General features: G+C 41.9%; 1 protein-coding gene across 6 annotated transcripts in view; it reads right to left on the reverse strand.

The window, feature by feature from the left end:
• Positions 1-19192, reverse strand: part of CELSR1 (cadherin EGF LAG seven-pass G-type receptor 1) — a 165791-nt gene that overhangs the window by 11034 nt on the left and 135565 nt on the right. For 4 of the 6 annotated variants that reach the window (XM_048068507.2, XM_048068508.2, XM_048068509.2 and 1 more), the window contains exons 20-27: positions 16863-17006; positions 15509-15710; positions 15006-15173; positions 12401-12527; positions 11938-12138; positions 7058-7232; positions 2364-2476; positions 950-1029 (exon numbers count right to left, since the gene is read on the reverse strand). In XM_048068507.2, the coding sequence (XP_047924464.2) occupies positions 950-1029; positions 2364-2476; positions 7058-7232; positions 11938-12138; positions 12401-12527; positions 15006-15173; positions 15509-15710; positions 16863-17006 (1210 nt within the window). The remainder of the gene's footprint in view (positions 1-949; positions 1030-2363; positions 2477-7057; positions 7233-11937; positions 12139-12400; positions 12528-15005; positions 15174-15508; positions 15711-16862; positions 17007-19192) is intronic. The other 2 variants (XM_048068506.2, XM_048068510.2) reach the window with 1 other exon arrangement.

Consider the following 19192-nt stretch of genomic DNA (forward strand, 5'->3'; position numbering starts at 1 on the left):
CTCAGTTCTGTTTGTTGAGCCCACCTTCACATTCTTTCTCCACGTTACAGCCCACGGCTTTGGATTGAGAGCACTCAGGGGAGTATTTGTTTGCTTAAAACCATTATTTCTACAGGCAATTGCAAAGGTTGGACACAGTTCTAGTGGCAAAAGTTTTGTATTATGAGTAAAATAGCTGCTATTAAGTAGCAATTATACTCCATTTGTTTAGGAAGGTTTAAAAAAGAAACTGAAAAAAAATTACCTGACAGCCAATGCTGAGTAAATAGCTAGAAGAAGCCTTTTGTAATCTCATACAGCTACCTGTTTGGAAACAGGGGCTGTCTTGCCACTAGCTAATCACATTATAGCTCACATGTAAATTCTAAGCTTTGGGCAAAATCGGAGTTAATGGGAACAGGCTGCCAGGACAGCCTGGAAAGGCAGCAGGTTTCAGCTTGTGGGCTTTCCGCTCATCCCACGGGGAGCAGGCTGGGGGCGGAGGCTGGTCCTCAGCACAGGCGCCTCAGTGTGTCCCTGCCTGACACAGCTGGTCATCCTGGCGTTCATCAGGGAGACCTTTCTGAGCCACGGGTGGCCACAAGGAGACCCGGAATTATGCCTACCAGGAAATGCCAGGGGTGAGGTGAAGTGACAGCGTAGTAAGGAGTATAATGAAAGACGGAAAGACTGTAATGACACCATACAGAGACTGATCCTTTCACTCTTCCCTCTCTTCTCCTGCCTACACTTGTCAGTGGTGCATAGCACTGTGGTGGTTTTACAGAGCCACCAAGGGTACCCAGGGATAGCTGCTGGTAAAGAAACTCCAATTGTCTCTGCCAATGCAGACCGGCTCCTTCTCCAAATACCTTACTTATTCCAACCCCGATGCGTGCTTTTAAGCAATTCTGTCCCTTTGTTATTCTTGGGCAGATTTTTTCCTACAGATTTTTGAACCCAAACTTACATGACTCCAGTTTTTTCAAATGAACGTTGCCTTCGTCTGCACGATGCTTTCATTGCTAGTATGAAGATGACAGTGTTTATCTGAAAGGGAAATTGAAATAACACCATGGGTTCTTTCTCTAACTTTGTCAGAGCTCAGTTTTCAATGACAATAGAATTTTTATCCTAACATGGTTTGTGGTGCCAAGAATATTTTTCCTTTAATGTACATGCTCTTCCAGTTCCAAAATTCATCCTGTTTCAAGCCAACATCAGTCAAGAATGTCCTGGGACTCAGTCTGGATGAAACACAGTAAGATTGCTTGAAGGCTTGAATGAAACAAAAACTCAAGAATAAACTCAAGAGCGGCTGTTCTTGTCCAGACCAGAGTCCACTCACCCAGCATCTTGTTTCATCTGGGGCCAAACCAGAATATAAGACTATAATAACAGAGCGTTTGGTGATAATTCCTCAGAAAGCCCTTCCAGCCTCCGCTGATTTCTAGAGCTGGGATATACTCAGTGGGGTGTTTGTACTTAATCCCTTGTAGTGAATATTGATGTTGTGAATTTGTTTAGTCACTCGCTTTCTGAAACCATGCAGAGCTCCACCATCGCTATCGTCTGGTTTCTGGGAGTTTCTAACTTACCTCCCTGCGGAGCGATGGTGTAGCTCATCCTGTTTGTTCTGAACCTGCCACCTCCTGCTACTATTTGTGTTGGGAAAGACACTGAACAGTTGGCTCCTCAGTTACATTTTCCAGGCTACACACTATTACAGACTTCTCCCTGTCCCCTTCCCTTCAGCTTTCTTCTCTTGAGGCTGAAGGTTCTGGTCCACATAGTTGTACCTTCAGCAGGGACTGTCCCATGTCTCTGATAACTCACAACCCCAATCCACACTGCTTCCAGGTCTACTTCATACTTCCTGTGCTGAGGAAACCAGAACTGCACTTGGTATACAAGATACAGTCACATCGATATTTACCTTCTGGTGATCTGTTACTGACAGAAGTTTTAAGGGAGGAAAAACTCCACCCAATTCTTTAGAGTTCCTGAATTTGACTTACTTAATATTTCTTTAGGACCTCTGGATGAAGTGACTTGTTACAGCTCATTTTGTTGACTTGTTTTATAAGCTCCCCAACCAACAATTCAAACACGGAACAAAGCAAATGTGAAAAAATAAGCATCTTTCTAGACACAGATGTATTTGTCAACAAATAATCTTTGCACTGGCAAGCAGCCCTCTAATTTCCAGGAGCTTAGCTTAGCTCACATCTTATCTCTTTAAGCAGAAGATGCAAACTTGAGCACATTGGCTTCAAACATAAAGAATACTGCTGCTTCGGGTTGTGACTATTGGTTGACAAAACCTAAAAGAAAGGTAGTAGTAAGGAAGAGACAGATCAGGATGCCAGCTCCGCCATACTTACAACTACAACGATTACGATGGGTCCAGCAAAACTCCAGATAAGGGTGTCATGAACAGACAACCAGCAGAAATCAGGGTTCCCATAGCCTTGTGGATCCAGACCAACAGCAAGCCCTGAGTCACAAGACGGAGAAAAAGGACATCAGAAATGTGCTGGTGAGATCTTCTATATAACCAGGCACAGCAGTAACATTTTCAAATCACTGTCCGACAAACAGAAAGATAGTGGCAAACTGTGTTCAATAGGACACTCTGGGAAGTCAAAGTCAGGACAAATATTGAAATAAAACTTTTGTAAATCAAAACTTTTACCCTGGTCATCCCATACCAAATGACACCATGCACATCCCACATCATATGAGTTTTGCCTATCAGAATAAAGCTCAGCTACATAAAAACTGCAATAAATGCAAGTCCCAAGTTAATTCTGTTCCAGCACGGTTTTATAGTCATATTCACACAGAGCGATGAAGCCTTCAGGGTGAATGACAAGCAGAGGAATTTCAATAAGCCTATGCAGTAGAATGACATGAATCATAACTGAGGAGATGTCTATACTACAAAAAAGTGCATTCTTAACTGCTGTGAGCTTACTGTCAGTAAAATAACACCAGAGACAAAGGAACTTGGGAACTCACGGGATTTAACTGCTTGAGCTCAGGAGCGGAGGCTGAGACTCATCCTGAGCTGCTAACCCAGGTGAGTGCTCACCTCACCTTGCTTTCAGCACTGCTTGAAATGGGGTTTGGTGATGCCCACAAGGCAATTGAATTAAGAACACACCTTTTATTGTTTTATTTTTCAAAGCCTGGACATTTCCTGGGGAATCTCAGAGTCCAAACTCCACCTGCTGCTTTGCAGTGCCATCTGATTTTGTGACCTACACCTTGCCCATATGGCAACGGACCAGGATTTCTGCTTTTGACCTGCAAAATACTGCGGAGTTCTTCCTTCTTCAAGAGGCAGAAATTGATCCCTGGGAGGCGTTTGGCCAATGACATATGGTAAATGGTTGCAGCATGTTTTTTGGGCACGGGGGCACCTACTGAGCTGAGCGTATGCCCTGCGTCAAGCAGGTGTCCAAGTTTCACGGCAGTGCCCTTCTCCGTAACGAGGATTCTGCGTATTAACAAACACCTTTTGGAATTGAAGCCTGTGTGCTTTGATGAAAAGACACCAAAAAAAAAAAAGAAAGGAGAGGTAGCGGCGTTTCACCTTCTCTGCATAAAACTGGCCCACAGCCAATACTCACATCTGGTACGGGCCCATGGTCTATGAAAATTAAACTGGCTCTTTGGCAAAGCAGTGGATATCGGATCTGTTTTCTCTGAAGTGTGGAATGAGATAGGCTGGTCTCTCCCTCTGCTCCCATTGGCCCTTCCACCACTGCCTTCAGCAGTTGCCATCCAGAAAGAATTAGCCATACATGATTAAGGGACCATAAAGTATTTTATACAGATGTAATTCTATAGACACAGGCTGTTTCCCAGGACTTGATTTCCCCATTAGTGGGACTTAAACTACGGTTTGACCAAACATCTGGCTCTGAGAGTAACTGGCACACTGCAACATTTTTTCACTCTCAAAATCCGACCCTAAAGTTTTCCGTTTAACAAATAGGGCAAATTTCGGTCTTCAGGTAGGCGGTTCAGATTTTACTGGACTCAACAATATGTGAAATAACACTTTACCCAAAGGCAGAATTAAGCCAATGCAATTTAATATAAAGAACCATTCTGGCACATCAATTAAACGCTACAGGCTTTGCGGACTACACCGAGTGTGCAGGCTGCACGACAGCTCACTGGTGCTCACAGGAACCAGGACTAGTCTGATGGCTCAGCCCAGCAGCCTGTGGGGACCAGCACCTATCCCAGGAGCGTGCCAGGAGCACACCGTGGGGGCACCTTCTGACACTCCTGAGCTCCTGCAGGCTCTGCAGCAACTGCACATCAGCCTCGCTTTTCTCCTAATTCATCACCTTGCTTAGTATTCGCAGCAAATCTGGAAAATGCCATTATTTGGGGTATATTGATGTCAGGATGACATAAGAACCTGTTTTAACACGAGCACTGCGTTCCCCATGGCAAGCAGTTACCGCATGCATATGCCAACTAGTTAGCGTGTTGCCACAAAGAGGGGCCTTGCTCTGTGCCAAATCCAGCCCTTTGCTTCTGAGGCAAGGAAGTCATAAAATCCCTTTCCTAGATGGATCAAACTACATCTTAAAATGAGCCAGCTTAAAGTGAATTTAATTTGCTTTAAGCAAATTCCACTATTGCTCCCCATGGAGGAATATTCCAGATCCTTACGCTTTTCATGGCTGTAAGCCTTCTCTCAACTCCATCCTACATTTATTCGCAGCAATTTGCTTTTGTATGGTGTGATTAAATGGGGTTCTTCACCACTGGAGTATTCCCTAGGTAAACATTTTGCTAAGTTTTTTTCTCCCTGAAGTTCAAGGTTCCTGTTTTTAAGTAGCCTGGTCCCATCGCAGACCCCTTAGATTACATCGCAGTCTGAAGTGAATGTCCTTTTGAGCATGGAGAATAGGAAAAAAAATGAACAAAACAGGGTAAATCAACTGCTACCATCGGTTCATTTTTTCTCAGGATAGCTATAATAGAGATATATTGGGCTACGTATCTTTTAAATAAAATTATAAAGCCATTTGGCTGTCCAAGACTAAAATTCTTTCCCATATCTAGGCTTTTCCACTACTGAGAAACATACACAATCCTTCTTTCATAAAGAAATTTAAAAGAAATCATGTTTAAGATGCATATTAAAGAAGTTGGAACCTTCTTATTCTTTAGATATTAAACTTTAAAATTTATAAAAGAAGCTTATTTGAAATATGTACAGTAACAAAGTTATCCAGGGGCAAGAAATACCACATTGTGCTTTTTATGACGAAAGATTTTTCTCTTCAGATGATTTCTAAACCTGGAAGGGCAAGCCAATGGCTTAGCTTTCTTCACTCTTCACTTGACAAAATCCTCTGACTTTCTCAGTAACAGAGACCTGACTTTTTATTTAAGTGAACTGTCAATCAGTAGATTCAGAGTTCATGGTACAGGAGACAAACTGGAACCATAATTCATAATGTATGCATAATTTTAATACTGAAAAATAGTTCCATATTACAGAGAACAAAATCTGATTAGAAAAATGTAAAAATGGGTAATATTGTAATATTCATGTTGCATAATACTGCTGTTGAGAAAGTCTCAATTCATTTAAAATTCAGGAGAAACCAAACGTGAAATAGAAAATCCTTCAGATGAAACTCCATTGAAGAGTTATGTGTTCTGAAATGCAAATTGTTTACTTCCATTTAAAGATATTACTTCTTTTCTACCAGAAATGATGCTGCCAATTATCTGATGACACTTAATATTCCTGAGTGTATTGCGGTAGTCTTGTGGGTACCGATAACAGTTATGCAGATTTGAAATGCTAAAGAAAACAAAGACAGTTTCTATCTGAAGTGTCAGGGATATGTCCAGAGTGGTAGAGCCTTCTGAGCTGCACCTTCTGGTGTGTCCTGGATAAACTGATAGAATTGGAAAATATTTATGCACAACTTGATACGGAAAAACTTACCACCTGTCCAGAAAGGACACCCTTCCTCACCTATACTATGTTTTTGTATTACTCTTCCTTATGTCAAACAGAAAAAAAAAAACTCATGTAATTTCAGAAGTCTAACTTGTTCCATAATATTTTTGCAAGCGTACATGATTGATAGCTATTTATTTGATCTGAGAGACATCTAAATCTCTGTCATTGCTGACAGTACGTTGTTATCTGCAAAAATAAAAGCAACTGGGTAAAAGTTAACTGTCTGCCTATGATTTGATTTCCCATATGGCAACAGATACATGCTGAAGTAGTTGAAGCAAAAAACCCCACTCCAACTGTTCTGCAAAGCACACTTCCCAAGGAGCTGTCTGCCTGCATTAACACAGCGCCGTGTGCTTAGGGTATCACTGGAAATGTCTGACTGCAAAAATAGCCACGGTGAGGGCGGAGATAGATGTGCTCCCGCAGATCACCCTGGAACAGTTTAAAAGATTACTGCCTCCAGCTTTTCATTACTTTTCCACAACTGAAAGTTATTGCCTTTGTATCTGAAATGATGTAAAAGGCTGCTTGAGTATTCCCAGCTCATTTTCATGCCAAGTAAAACAGAGCTGCTGAAAGCCCCTTCAGGGAGCATTTACTGTTGGTCAACGGTACTGCAGTGGGAATGTCCAGGGAGGGGAATACAATGTCCCATGGCAGCATCACTTCTGAAGCCACTGGAGCTACCTCTCCTGAGACTGTGTGTCCATATCCTGGGGCTACCAGCACAGGGAAGGAAAATTTATGAAGACTACAAGCAAAGCTGTTAAAATAAAAACACTCTTATTCCCAAGAAATGTTAACAATTCCTGTTTTAATCTGGGTGCAATTATGTTTGTAAAACCCTCAGTATCACGTCAGCTGGGACTACAGACATTTGGTGTGCAGATCTGCCAAATTCAAGCTGACTTTCTGCTGATCATGACTTGGTGATGCCCTCATGGAGGAATGCACTCAAGTAACAGCAGTAGTGGAGTGCACAAGTAGCTGGATGGGGTAACTTTCCTGTATTTGTCCAGCAGAGATGACAGGGAAAGCAAACAAAGCTGTGGGGGCAGCTGAGGGTACCTGTTATAATGGCAGGAATGCCCCAGCCAACGACGTAGTAGAATCGCATGTGCCCAAAGTTGATGTTCCTCACTTCGGTCAGCATCCGGTAGATGTGGAGCTGCTCCACAAACATCCACGCAAAGGTGCTCATGTAGAAGTAATGCAGGAGGATGGCAATCACCGTGCACACAAACTGCAGAAGGGAAAGGGCATGGAAATTAAAATTGCTCTTCTGAATCACGCAGCCTGGTGAGTCACCGGCCCCCCAGTGCAGCTAAAAACAAGTGTAATAAAAAGGTTTTGGCAGAAAGAGCAAACTACCGTTAATTTACATTTCTGTCATTTCTTCAGAGTTTCAGAAAAGCTGTTCATATTGTGAAAGCTATATATTTTTATGTTGTTACGTGGCCTGTTCTGAGTCTGGTTTGGCTTTACCCTACTGGTTCAATGTGCTGTTGGTCACTGCCCTCACCCTCGCCCTCCAGGTTCTGTGGTTAATTTCTCTGTGCGTATTTGCTGCCCAGGTGACAATTTTGGCTCTTCTGACTGAATTCCTTCTGCTCACAGGCAGGGCAGGGCTGGCAGAGCTCCCAGCTCCTTCTCCTGATGTGGAGCAGGAGGTGAGGATGCCCCTACGGAGGCTGCAAACCCTCTGCCCTGCCTCATGCACGAGTCCCTCCTGTGTAACCCCACTCCAGCAAATTCAGCAATAGCGTGTTTATCTGCATCAGCTAACCCAGCCACACTGCAAAAGGCTACAAATTGCTCCTGAGAACTGCCACCTGCAGCCCTACACTGACTTGACATCACCTATTTCCACATCAAGGGCCAGACTATAGGTTTTGTGTTACATTGCTCTTTCCAGTGAGAGAGCTGTCTCTCCAAGGAATTGTGCTTATTTTGGTACAATTTTGTTGTCTACTTTAGAAGAAAATGTGTTGTGCTTGATATTAGTAAATAAAAGTACATGGAAACTCTACTTGTGTTTGGAAGAGGTGGAGGGGAGGTGTGAGAGAGAGCTTAGATTTACAGTTTTGGTCCTCCTTGCTCTAAAAAACTTAATTTCTGGGGAGAGAAACTGAGAAACTGCGAAACTGAGAAGCTTCAGTCCAGGAAGAGTGAGCGTGCTGAACGTGAGCAATAGAAATAAATCCAGCCTTTCTTGGAGGTATTTTCTTACCAGTTAAATGAAATGTCTCTCACAAATAGGCAGAATTTGATGTGATCTATGTGTTACTTGATATGACAGTAACTCAGGAATGGGCATTGACAGAAATGATATGAAAAGGAGACAGTGAAGTTGCATTAATACGGACATAAATAGGTAGGCATGAGACTGTTTGGCCATGCTATTATTTTTTTCAAAGCTGGAACAAAAATGAACATGAAGGGTGGTGATTTTGATTTGGAAAGTGATAGCAAGGTAAAGGTCTGTTTCATCTACAGTCTACAGGAAGTCTTTAAAAAAACTTGAGAAGCAAAGGCATGGACACATCCATGGGCTAAAGCAGTGGCCACTGCAACGACATCGTGACAGTCCCAGGTCAGGATTTGTTTTTTATGCCACACCAGCAGTACAATGAGGACCACTCAGCTCTGCCAGCTGGAGAGCAGCAGAAATTAAGGACCTGCTGAAACCAAAGGGACTGGGTCCTCAATATGACTAAGAGAAATAGCAACAGTGGGCAAACTGGCAGCTGAAGTCAACTTTATGGGCAAATGGACACCCTGAACCCTCTGACTTTCATAGACTTGCATTTTTGCAATATCTGCCAACCAAGTTTTTCTCCCAACTAAAGAGTTTAATGGCTGAAAATAAGAATGACCACAAGCTTCCTACAGATGAGATAAAATCTATCCATTAACTTCCTTTCAGAAACAAAGCAAAGGATTCTGCCAAGGATCTGTTGATAATCTTGAATTAAGAGCACTTTGAGAAACCACACAAATTTTGTTTCAAAATATTTTACATAGTGTTTTAGATCTTTTTACAGCACCATCCTTGCTTTCAGATTTCAGTGTTCCTTTTTAGCATTACTTTTGGTGTTACTTTTTTGTGTTCTTCCATGGTATAACACTCAAAACCACAAGCCATACTTCCCTGTTAAACTTTGCTGAATAAGGGAATCATATAAAGATTGCCAGCTTTCTGAATTCACTCGCTGTATCGGCTTTATTACAACATCAAGTATAAAAGTGTAGCTCACCAAACAGAAGACCTTTCCTCCCTCTGTGTAAGCAGGGCTTTTGTTATTTCTACCTGCATATATATACAAGTAGACTGTTGCCCTGAACATTACCTTTTTCAGGTAAGAAAAAAAAAAGCAAAAAAGAAAAGAAATCACTTTCTATCAATAGTCCAGGGAAAGATTAAAACCTCACCCAGAAATGTGACTGTTAATTTACAGAAACCCATAAAAGCCAGGCTGTGTGCCAAGCAGCACTGCATTATTTGTGCTCCAGCATTCTTTCCCTCTTTATGTTCATCAGTGCATGACTCGTTAGACAACTCTCATTCCATACAGACAGATGAATAATTGTCTCAAGTAGACATGGTTTATGGCCCTCCTAACTTCTCAAATTGACTAGCTAGGCTGTAAAGAGTGGCTTTCTGCTCTATGAAACGTATTCTGCAACTTAAAAGAGCTTTGTAAGTGGGTTAAGGGTTTGGGGCATTTCACTGAGTCCTGGTAACAACATAGGACAGGATTGCACTAGGAGCCCTGAAGCATGAAAATGGGAGGGAGCAGAAGAGAACACCCTCACAAAGTACAACCATCAGTAGTTGTGGTACTGCTGAAGTGAACTGTTTTACTGCTCATAAGCACTTGCTTGGTACTTCATGCTATTAGAAAAGGAATCTGGAAACGAGGAGCCATCACTTACTACCTGATTTTGGTAAGATGCTTCAGGGATGTGGGCTTGTCCCCCTGCTCCATGGTATTCATGTCAAAGAACAGAAAGCATATAAACTTCCTGTAGTGAAAGGCAGTGAAAAATGGGTGTTGTGCTCAAGAAGGCATGGGAAAGGTCAAGTTACACAGAGTGCTGTGGATCAATTGGCAAGGTGAGATCGTTTGAGCAAGTTATTTTAAGATCCAAACTCATATATCATGAAACGAAGACAATGCAGGTCATACATGATATGAGACCATATCCCAAGGGGCAGGTCACTGCAAAAAAACTCACTGTAATAACAGCTAAGGGACTGGAGTTCCTGGTGCAGGTAAATATCCGAATACGGGACTGAAAGCAGCTCTGTGAGCTGAAAAGTTTTGTCCAGTTTAGCGCTGAGAATTTTCCAAAAGGTAAAGTGGAGGAAGAAAGCCCAGAAAAAAATGCATTAGAGTAATGTGAGTCTTAGAAACTAAAGAAATTAAGCAGCTCAATTTTACTTAGTTTTCCAAATGAAATACTGTTGATTAGAGGCTTCTTGGGAAGACAGTTTTTATAACAGAGGTCTTTCAAATTTATTATGAAAAGGTCTTGACAGCATCCAGGTATTGGAAGCTGAAATTAGACAAAATCCGACAGAATCTTTAATAGGGATGAGACACTCTGGCACCTTAAACTAACAGAGATAAGGAACTCTGCCATCACATCAAATCCCTAAGTCAAGATACTTTCTAAAATGTATGTTACTGCATACATGAATATAGAATCCACAGTGATATTTTAGGCTTAGGTTATATAGAAAGTGAGACTACTTGTTTAGGCATAATGGTATCATTACCATAACAGTATCAAAACTCATGGAATGTAGGCATTTTCTCCCATTTCTGTTGCTTGGAAAATGTGGAATCAGTACGGTTCAGTTATTCTTTTGTGTGTGTTTTCATCTTAAGATTGTACTTCCCTTTCAAGATTTGAATTAAAACATGTACAGTAAAGGATTTCTAGAAGATACATTTTCTGTAGGGTGTTCAGACAATCCCTATGCTAACATTTTGAATATTCTTCATATCTGTTAAAGACACACTTGTATAATTTCACATGCTCTTTCTTGCATCTCATCCCCTATATGTCTGCTGACTGTTTGGTAAAGGAGCCTGAGAAGCTTGGAAGTTCTGGAACCCTTGCCTGCTTGTCTCCTACCCATCTGCATGGCAGCTGTGAGTTTTGAGATGTGTGCTACTAAGAATTAAGAGCAATACTACATATAACACTACATAGCTAAGACAGCAATGAGGTCCTAGGCACAGAACACACTTCACGTGTGCTATATAATCTCATATTCAGTTCATTCATAGCTTGTGTTTCTTGGCATGCACAATGCCGGAGATGTCTGCACTAAGCTTTGGCAAAAGATACGATGAGCTGAAACCAATGGTCACTGTGGCTGGAAAGCACAAAACAAGGTGACAGGTTTCCTACTGATTCTTGGGTGTAGGAAGATGTCCCACGCCTGGCAAGTGGCTTCTCCAGCATGGCCATGGTGGGTGTGCGACATGCATACAAACACCTGCACAGCAGTGCCTCACTGACAACCTACCGGGTGCCAACACCAGGAGCCGTTTGGGCTTGTGGGGTACCTGCTGCAGGAGAAACTGGAGAGCCTTCTACTGGACAGACAAAGCAAGACAAAAAGCATTCTGATGGAAAGGAAGGAAGAAATTGATGTTCAGGGTTCATTTCCTGGGATAAATCTTCAACAAGGCTACTCTCATTTTTTTCCTCTGAAAATAGCACATAGATCTATAGCCTGGCAGTGCTATTCATCATGCAAAATACAAAAGAAGATACTCAAACTGTGATGTTTTTCAAAAGACCGTTTGGGCCAAGCAGAAGTAAAACAAGAAGAGAAAGTGAAACAGGTGGGAGCAGGTAAAAGTCACAATATGAGCCCCTGATTTAAAGCTTGACAACCACTCCAGCAAAAAGGATGAAGTAACTCTTACCGGGTTATCAGTCTGGTTGATTCCAATGAGAAAGACGAGCTCGGAGAAGAAAAGGGCAGCCACCAGGTTTTTGTGGATGCTGTGCAAGTTGGACCGCAGCGTGCGGATCAGGACCAGCAGGATGAAGGTGATCAGCAAAGCCACCAGCGAGATGGAAACGGTTGTGTAAGTGACAATCTTCAGAGGAAGCACCTCCCCATTCTGCAGGTAGACAGATTGACAGGGCCTCTGTGAGTTTTTCCTTGCTTTTCCTCCAATCGGCTCTATGTGTTTTCATTACTACTGAGTCAATGTACAGATCAGCTTTAGGACCAAGAGGAGTGGCTTATGCCATCTCTTGAGTCACTCAACATTTTGAAAACCTGATGGTGTTTATGTCCTTGTTCATGCCATTGTAATGCTAGATGTACCTAACAAGCCCTTGAAGACCAAAGCCCTTGAAAATCACGCTGGGATCACCCACCTCTCGTTTTGAAATGTCCATCAGGACGGCAAAGCTGGTCAGGTGGCTGCACTGGCACGCGATATGGCTCTGGTTTCTGGAAAACAGCTCGCATCCTCGGGAGGACCAGGCACCTGCTCCGCCAATCCTGTGGGGAAAAAAGGCATTCCTGGGAGCCATCCTCTGATCTCAATCTTACCTCCTGCTGCGATTACTCTCCAAGACAGCTCTTGCTCCACTACCAGAGAGGCACGTAAGTACCAAGACAGAAATATTTATAGCTGTCACCTGCCTGAAAATGTCATCAACTTAAAAAGCCTTGAGTTGATGTATTTTCTGATGTGACACCTGACTTTGCCTGCCAGCATTTGTGTTTTTGTAACCTTTTGGTTTCAGTTTAAAATAATTTTTAAAAAATTTCACTTTTGTGTCAGCGACCACACAAGCAAGATGGGGAAGCGACTGCACAGTGCAAACTGACTATAACAGAGTGCTGACAGCTCTATGAGGTAAAAAATACCCAAAACACAGAGAGACATATTTTTCAGTCATCTCTATTTCCCTAGACTTGGACACTGCTTGTAAAGCTCTTATGTGAAATACATTTCTGCAGAAATATGATTCTGTCATGATGTTCCTCTAGAAAGTAGACAAGAAGAAGTTAAAAACAGTAAATAATATTTTATACCAGGAAATCTCTTGTATTAACATAATGGAGGAACTGCTCCCTTAAAAATTCTTCCCTGTTCAGCCTTGTTTAACTCCATTGATGGCAGAAATGATTTTGTATCAATGTTAATTATTCTGAGGTTAATGAGTAATAAAAACAATTTTGTAGTTACTGAAGGAGTTTTTCAGAGATATCACAGGTGATCTTCTCCATTCAGGAATAAAACATTTGTAAAACAGCTTTAATATCATTTTCTCTTGAACAGTACTCACTTGGAAAAAAAAAAAAAACAAACCTCTTTTATTATGTTTAAAAGCTGCTTTATAATTGTGGCTGTAAGAAAATGTAACACAGACAACAATGCCACTGAAGTTGCCAGCAAATAGCAAATGGATGAATCATGTTTGAGCTAATGAGTTCTTCAAGCCTATACGATGTTTAAAAATTTATGAAAAAGGACTTGCCATTCCCTCATAATTGGCAGAATCATCTATACCTACAAGCAAATAGCGCATCAAGAAATTGCTTATCTAACCTTTGTCCTGATACCATCTCAGACTACTTTACATGCAGGCAAGTGGAGTAGTTTATTATTGCTAAGATAATAGATTTTTGTTGCCTCTTCAATGCTTTTAATGATATAATCTTCTTAAGCGTTTGACTAGGAGGCAAACATTTCCTAGGCTAGTGTGCTCTTCTATTTCCAGCACAGGATATTGCCTTTTAATGGATTTTTCCATAGGTTTACCAGAGTTTTGGGGTCATTAGGAAGTAAGTAACAGCTATTCCTCTTACCATGGGCTGATAATATCATCTTCTCGCTATATACCTGGTTTTATGGTTATATATGCAATACTTAAAATATTATTAAATCTTTACTTGCAGAACATGTAGCTACCTCTGAACACATTTTCTTTTGTTTTATCCACACTCCTGAAATATCTCCAACAGGAGATATCCCACAATCCCATAAACTCAACAAAACACTCATGAGAATATATAATTCTTCACATTTTGTAGATCTTCAAGAACTGCATGTCTGTACTTTTAACTTTACTGAATACAAGAGACCTAAATGAATATTTCATCTTCTCGCTCACACTTCCCTCCTAGAGTCAAACACCCTCTGCTTATGCTCGCTGTCCTGTATCAAGACTGCTTCCTAACATCAGCAAGAGGTCTAAGGTCCCAAAGAAGGTATTTTCTTTCCCTCCAGTTTTCACTAAGATAATAAAAACAAATACATAATGGTTGATGGAAGGAAAGGTAAGTTGCTTATCAGTGCCACTTTCTTTGGGTTGACTTTTGATTCAAAAATGATCTTTGAGATTTATAACCTTTAATCTTATCATTTTATCTGCAAAACCTTAGTCCTTTTTACCAACATGAAGACTCGTTTGTTTGTTTTAATATTTCTTGCACTAGCCCTAGCTGAGACATCAAGGGTGGGTGCCTGTTTGCCTTGCACTCCATCCATAGTCACTAGGGTGTGACAGGAGAAGATGTCCATATACGAACTGAATCATTTTCTGGAGATGCCCTCCTAAGAAGAGGGCATGAGTCCTGACTTAAGGACCTCAGCTGAGTCATGAATCCAGGCACTGGAGCTAGACTACACTGAAGCTAGGTATACATCTGTGGGCAAAAAGAGTGAGCAAACACATGAAGATTGTGAGATTTATTGTTGCTGGGTGAAAACAAACCCTAGAAAGACATGATGGCACTACGTCTGTTAGAAACCACATGGCTAGCCATTTGTTTGAAGAGTTACGATGATTATTTTTATTTTTCTCAGGTTGATGGGAAGGGAGTACTTGGCTCCATTCCACCAGGAAGTAGTTGCCAGTTGAATAAACTACGTGAAAAAGGTTTTCCTCCAGAATTATCCTCCTAGCCAGGACTTCTCTGCTACTGAGACAGTTGCTTTGTACAGCCTTAGAGAAAGCAGAGACATACGTGATGGAGTGATTCCAGAAGACACAGACAGGCTTCGTTCTCTCCTCCGTTTCCAGCATGGCATACTCCACTATGATGGGCTTTTCCACCAGGTTGGGAGGAAGCTCCCTGTCACTGTGAATGGCGGTGCTCACGACAGGTGTATTGATAATAGGGCGGTTTGGTAATCTGCAGAAGGAGAAAAATCACAGAAATGAGCTAAACGTTAAGATGCAATGAACAGATTTGGTAGGTCCTGCAAATAAAAGATTTCTAGTCTCTTCAACTCAGAAAGTGAAGTAGTTGCACCATCAGCCTTCCACATAGCTGTGTTTTCAAGGCCTGTTGGCACTACTGTTGCAGTTAGGCTCCCACAAGGTGCCAGAGGAGGACAAGAGACATCACTGCAGGGACAACTGCAGCACAGAAGACATTTGGTTGACATAAAAGCAACTCTGACTCCCCTGCACGCTCAGAGCAAGTGGAAAGGGGCTGCACAATTCACAAACAGGTTTAAAGCTCACCTCAAGCTCCTTCGGTCAGGATCATAGTTTTCTGGCAGGAGATGTCCTAGGGACCGGTATATAATGACCATGGCAACAGTATGATGGCTTGAGTCATCTGGGTGTCGCTTCCTTCTCTTTGCAAATGTGTTCTCAGGGCTTAGTGCATCACTGTTCACCTTGGAGGATAATTTTTGATTTGAAGGCTTCATCGTAGGTACTGCTATGGAATTAACACAAATATTAAATTCCTTCCACACAACATCAAAGCTACCACTTAAACTGGCAATTTTGCTTTGCAAAGATTCAGAAATATTTCTATTGCCATAACGCTAAGTTTACAGCACTAGGCATGCTCCTAATGTCACATTCTATATTTTTAATAAAATTTTAACACATTTCAGGGTTATAAAACTAAATCAGATAGCCATTGAACCGTGAATAATCATTTTGCCTAACTACAAAATAAGCCATTTCTAAGCTAGAAGATCCGTAAGTACATAAACAATCTGCACATGATTTAGGGAGAACATCGAAACAATATCCATGTCATTATATTGCATGTATTTATGACAGAACTAACAACAGTTACAAATACAACAGGTCACACAGGATTGCTGTGTGCTAATTCTTTCATATAATGAGCATCCAATTTTGGCAAGAATCTCTTAAAATTCGCATTCCTTTTTTCCTTACAGAAGGGATATGCCAAGCAAGCAGGTGCCTCATTTCTGAGTAAGAAGACATACAGATGTACACGTTTACTCATTATTGTGCGTTATTTGCAAAAATGTTATTATTTCCCTATTCCAAGGATATTCAAACATGGTACTGCAGGATTACCCTCTCATGTCCCTTGTCCAAGATGCTGTGGTTTCCTCTCAACCATTTCCAGGTACTTCAGAGACATGGCAGGTACCTCCCCATGGACTCCACGATGTGCCACCCGTCTCCCTGCCCTACTCAGGACCTTTTTATTTGCTTTCAGGCCGCGATGGCGCAGCTCTGCTCCCAGCTGGGGATCCTCCACCTCCCACGCCCCCTCCCTCCATCTCTGCAAGGACCAGGGAAGGTGGCCGCGGGGGGAACATCTTGGTGGGAACGGAGGCGGCCCATTTCTCTTGCCTCGACACGGCGGTTCGAGGGGCCGCCAGCGGGACCCGACAGACAAGTACAGCCAGTTACGCAGCCCCCCGCGCTCCCCTCGCCGCCAGCAGGCAAAATGCCTCAGAGGTATGCACAGCTGCTCCATCCCTAAATAATGTTCGCTTGTGCAGGCGATCGCCCCGCTCTCACCCCAGTGCCACAAGGATCAATCACGTGTCCTTGGGAGCTAGTCAAAATTGCCACCCGAAAGTCAGCAGAAGGATTTTACCTTTCCTGTCTGAAGGTCTGAACAGCGTATCTGGGAAGATAACAGATGATTCCAGATCTTTTGGATAATCTTCCTTAATCTCATGAAATCGTGGTATTCTAGCTCCCGTAAAATTAGACTTGTCAAAGATGTCAACAGCAATAACTGAAGAAAAAAAAAAGTTTGACATAAAACTAACTTTAATTCTTTCAAATGTAATATCGCATCAAAACGGAAAAAGGGGTAAAATATCTGCACAACACAGAGAAGGGATTTAAACCCCAGAAAACAAAATCAAATCTAATCTCTCTCAATTAATACTCTGAATGACAACTAAAAGTTTGTGTTTCACCATCAATAAATTTATAAAATCACTAATTTACATGGATTGTGTAGGCAAAGGAAAGGCATTTGCAGCCCAGTATTTCATACTAGGAAAACAGTACTGCAAACATTGGAAATAAAAATGGTATGTTCCAATATCAGACTTGCTTCTGCAGGGAAGGCCAAATCTGCTGCTTCAGAAATATATTTTTTCTACATCTGCTTATCTGATTTTGCAGTTTAAAGAACACAACCTGGATTTTACCTGCGAATACTCCTTAGTCCTCCAGTTCCCTTTCCTCTACGCTAACAGTTATTCTCTGGCTCACCTCATCAGCTCTGGCTGTTGTCTAACTGCCAAAATATTTAAATGCAGCTGAGTTGGCTTGAACTTTCCCATTTATGAAAAGTCACTGAGTGCCAATTTAGACGTTATAATAAAAGTGAGAAGCTGGAAGTCCTGGGGGTAACCCTACACCAAAAGCTGTGATCCATAGCAAGTCCCTATATGAAGAAATATCCAAGTTAAGATCTGCAAATTCCCATTCCTTTCCTAGTCTCTAAATAACTCCCAGATGAGCCATTAGGAAACTCCATTAACACCATGTTCACCTGGAAAAACTGTTCAAACGAAAACAGAACCCTTTCAGTGCAGGGTTGCCTCATCCCTCCCAAGCTCATGACTTTTTACACAGGAAGAGCTGGTCAAAAAAATCAGGGTTTACAAGCTGCAAGAAATTCTGGGTTTTGTTTTCATCTCAGTTCAGTTAAAACACTGAACACATGTTTTTCTGAATGTGAAGATAAAACCATTTTGATTCTGATATTCCTAAATGAAAAGGAAATCTTTTGCTTTGGTTTATCAAAGAGAATCAAAGTATTTCAGTTTGGCTCAGTTCAACAACAATCCTTCTTCCCTGGAGTCGATGCAGGACTTTATAAACTTTATAGTTTGACTGCCTCGTGCCTTTGCTTTTCTCTGGAAGCTGGGATATACTGACTTCCATGCTGAGCTCTGCCCATGTGTGGACATGAAGCCTTCAAGACAAGGTTTGTAGGCAAAAGTGAATTCAGTTCCTAAACCAACTGCTGTAGTTGGGAAAATTAGGCAAGCTTTTGGTCTTTCTTCAGGTCTGAAAACACAAGTTCAGGTTGATAATAATTCAGACCACCTGTGAAAGAAAAACAGAACTGCAGAGCCATAGAAATGCTGCTTGGGAGCAGCCTCTGAAGGTCATCCAGCCCAGCCTATCCTCTCACTCAGAGCAGAGCTGTCACCAACATCCGACCAGCTCAGACTGTTGGTGTCTGGGGAGAAAATGAAATAGAGAGGGAATGGGAGAAAGGGGAAAGAGGCAGACCACGCTATGGTTGCTGTGTTTCACTTGCACACGTACTGTGGGGACATCTGTGAAGTACGTTACGGCCCTGAAAGCGCAGGTACTGCTATTAGGGGAGGCATTTACTGTGATAGGTAGGGAAAGAGTCTTGGTATGTCTGATGTTTACTTCCCAGTTGAGACCCATTAAGGATTTATTGGACCCCAAGGATTTTGCTCTGGTGATGGGTTTTGCAAGGCTGGGAGGGGTGTTTGAAGGCTCAGATGGATGATTCTGAGTAAATACCTTTCAGCACAGGAACTTCTACAGAACGTGAGTTTCTGGATAGCTTCCGGGTTAGCAATGTATACGAAAATCAGAGGTATATGATCAATAGCAGATTTTCGTTTGTTTGTTTGTTTTGCAGAGTAGTAATTCTTCAGGAGGTGGTGGGGTGATTCTTTCAAACACATGACCAAGTACATTGAACTGTAGTAGGTGGTCTCAAAAGACATCACCTTTGCTTACAAACTTTGTCCATCTTATCATCTGGAAACCATTGTGCCAGGCATAGTAGTGACACAGCCCAAATGGAAAGCAGATCAGATATCTCCTAGGAAGCCCCCAGGGCAACTGAGAGGTATGGATCAAGGCTCAATCGACTTGAAATGAATGTGCTTACTAGATCAGAAAGTTCAGTTTTTGTTT

The sequence above is a fragment of the Anser cygnoides genome, chromosome 1, assembly GCF_040182565.1.
Source record: "Anser cygnoides isolate HZ-2024a breed goose chromosome 1, Taihu_goose_T2T_genome, whole genome shotgun sequence".
Classification (NCBI taxonomy): Eukaryota; Metazoa; Chordata; class Aves; order Anseriformes; family Anatidae; genus Anser; species Anser cygnoides.